The 2740-nt window shown below is 47.4% G+C and overlaps 1 protein-coding gene across 1 annotated transcript; it reads right to left on the bottom strand.

Annotated features, from left to right (window-relative positions):
• Positions 1–343: 343 nt before the first annotated feature.
• LOC108903777 (choline O-acetyltransferase) lies at positions 344–2207 on the bottom strand. The gene is made up of 4 exons (XM_023454384.1): positions 1832–2207; positions 1514–1768; positions 836–1464; positions 344–784 (listed from the first exon to the last, which is right to left on the bottom strand). The coding sequence occupies exons 1-4, from the start codon at positions 2190–2192 to the stop codon at positions 344–346; spliced, it is 1686 nt and encodes a 561-aa protein (XP_023310152.1). The 5' UTR covers positions 2193–2207.
• Between the last annotated feature and the right edge of the window lie 533 nt (positions 2208–2740).

Genomic DNA, 2740 nt, shown 5'->3' with positions numbered 1-2740 from the left:
TATTTCTATACGGTGCGTTAGAAATTTGACTACTCTTATTGTAATACTTTTTTCAAGAAAACAATTTTCAAAATCTCCAAAATTATGTTGGCCAGCACGTGCACCAGATCTGAATCCACTCAATTTTTTGCCGAATAAGTAAAAGCACAAGATTTGCAAAATGGAATTTTTCCTCCTGCTCATCAAACAAGAACAAACGCGGGTATTTTGAACGCATGTCCAACATTTTTGTTCATTTACGCTAAGTAACAGAAGCCAGACTTCTAACGCACCCCTCAAGCGGTCTGATCAAAACATGACAAATTTCTACAAAGCAACAGTCGCGGTGGCTGTAAAAATCCACCTACGTGGGCCTCCTAGTTAGAAGGCCCTGCATGGAATTCAGACTCTCCTCCAACGACAGAGCGAACCTGGAGGCACTCGTCACCTCCGAGGACCAAAATGCTGACAGACAGAATATTATGTGGTTCCCTTTCAGATTGTACGCTGCCCCGTAGCCGTCAGGCTCGACCGGCCCGTACCCCATGAAGCTATTCGTCGAGGTGGCCACCTGGCTGGTGCTCAGGAGGAATCTGTTGGCTATCCTATACGAAGGATGGGTGAAAATTTCCGGCAGTGGCACGGCCGCGGTGGGCGACGTCTCTCTGGCGGCCTCCCTCAAGCCTAGAAGGTGTATGTCGATCCCTTGTCCGAGGATGTTCTCCACCATCTCGGAGGTCTGAGCGGCCACGGCCTCGTTCCACAGGAGGAGCTTCTTCTCGTCACTGACCAGGTGGAAGCTTACCTGGAAGAAATCTGTGTTTCAAAACACACAATAACGAGTCCAAAAAATTACCTTCTTATTTCCCATTTCGTCGTCCTCCTTGGGCTGGGACATGGCCGTTACCCAAGCTAAAGCTTCGGGAGTTGCGGATCTGATACAGTCCACCCTCCCCAGGCGAAATCTCCTGGTGGAGGCGCTCTCGTAAGTGGCCGTCAACTTCCCGTACAGCCTGTAGTAAGCCAGCTGCAGCGCCAGCTGTACGTAGACGTCCGGACTAACCCTGCAAGCCTTTATGAAGTCCTTTCCGTACCCCGTGTACCTGTAAACCTGAACTTCTAAATCCTTAACGAGGTTGTCGAGGAGCGAAGCCGCGTCTTCTATCCGTTTGTGGTCTGCCGGCTCCAACACCCACTCCAGGCGTTCCGGGGGAGGCAAGTGACTGCCGCAGGCGGCTGGAACTTCCGAAGACATCGGTAGAGACTCGGCGTGTCTCCACAATTTTTCTACTAGTTGGATGACGGCCACCCCCTCCGCCGTGGAGTGTTCGTAGCATAGACCGCAGGCACCGTCTCCGGAGATGATGAGCTGCATGGTCTTGTCGAACCACCTGTTGGCCGAGTTGTGGGTGCTGCCCCCGCCGTGAATCATCTGATGGGCTAGGTTGGTCTCGTCCCGCATACCGGCTGCGTGACCTCTGCCCCCTGCAACAGATTTATTGTACACGAGAAAAAAACACGTCTCACAGCTCACCCCTAGGCAGTCGGCAGTTGAAATTGTTGGGCAACCCTTCGTCCAGACAAACAATGAGTAGGGATTTCGTTATCAGATCCAAGTTTCGTCTGTTCCTCTCCTCCTTCATCAAGTCTGCCCTGGCTTCCGCCCACAGCGCTCTCTTCCAACCGGTCAGCAAGCCCACAGGGGGTGGGTTCGAGAGGCAGGGAGCGTCGTCCAAAACGTACAGGAGTTGAGCGCAGATTTCGTCTTCTGTTAATCTTCCCCGATCGCCTGTTACAATTTTTTAAGCGAATAATGTATCATAGATTATTATATCAGTCATTCACGTTATACCTGCTTGGACTGGTACGCAGTACAGCTGACTTCTGCAGATGACTATGACGTGCTCGGCGGCCTGCTCTCCATTCTTAGGCGGCGTCGCAGTGTACTGTGAGTCCCTGACTTTCCCTGGTATCCTGCAAGCCCCCAAGATCTTATAGTACTGCGTCATACAGAGAGGTTGCCCCGGTTCCCTAGAGGTGGCGCGTTCTGCAGGTAGCGCCCTGTGGTTGAGGATGTCTTTGTGGGCAAGGGCCGCATCTACAAGTCTAGCAGTGAACCTGGCGACGTCCAGAATCGTGGTGAACTTTCTGGGGGGCATCACCATGCCTGGATTGGAGTTGATCGGGATCGGTTCTCTGTAGTTGAGGTACATGTCGTTTAACCAGTACTCGTAAGCCTGCATAAGAAAGTTAAACGATATTTATCGAGTATTATAGAAATATTAGTACATAGGAAGTGAATTTGAGGTGATAAAATTAGATGTATTCATTAGAAAAGAAGAAAACGAATTTCTTTTAATAGTTTGAATACAAGAAAGAAAAATAACAAGGAGAGAAATCGAAACAGAAATAATTTGGAAATAAATCATATAATCATACTGAAATAACAACAAAAAACAAAAAAAAAACAAGTCATTCTTCACACTGTAACATAACAAGTTCTTATTTAAATAAAAAATGCACTTCTAATGAATTTTGATCATAAAGACGAATTAAAAGCACAAATTAAGTCTCTCAAATGGATTTACTCTAAAAGAAGAAAAAGGAAGAAAAGAAACCCTTCTTCTCAATCCTGCTTTCATGGCGGTGTTTTTCCATCATTTTATTGCAATAAAATATTTTCTCTTCTTTACACATAACAGATTGTTACACTCCGTGTAGGTACGAAAAAGAGATACCTATAATCCACCTCGCCTTACCC

The sequence above is a fragment of the Anoplophora glabripennis genome, unplaced genomic scaffold (assembly GCF_000390285.2).
Source record: "Anoplophora glabripennis isolate ALB-LARVAE unplaced genomic scaffold, Agla_2.0 scaffold134, whole genome shotgun sequence".
NCBI lineage: Eukaryota > Metazoa > Arthropoda > Insecta > Coleoptera > Cerambycidae > Anoplophora > Anoplophora glabripennis.
This window is presented reverse-complemented; position numbering and strand designations above follow the sequence as displayed.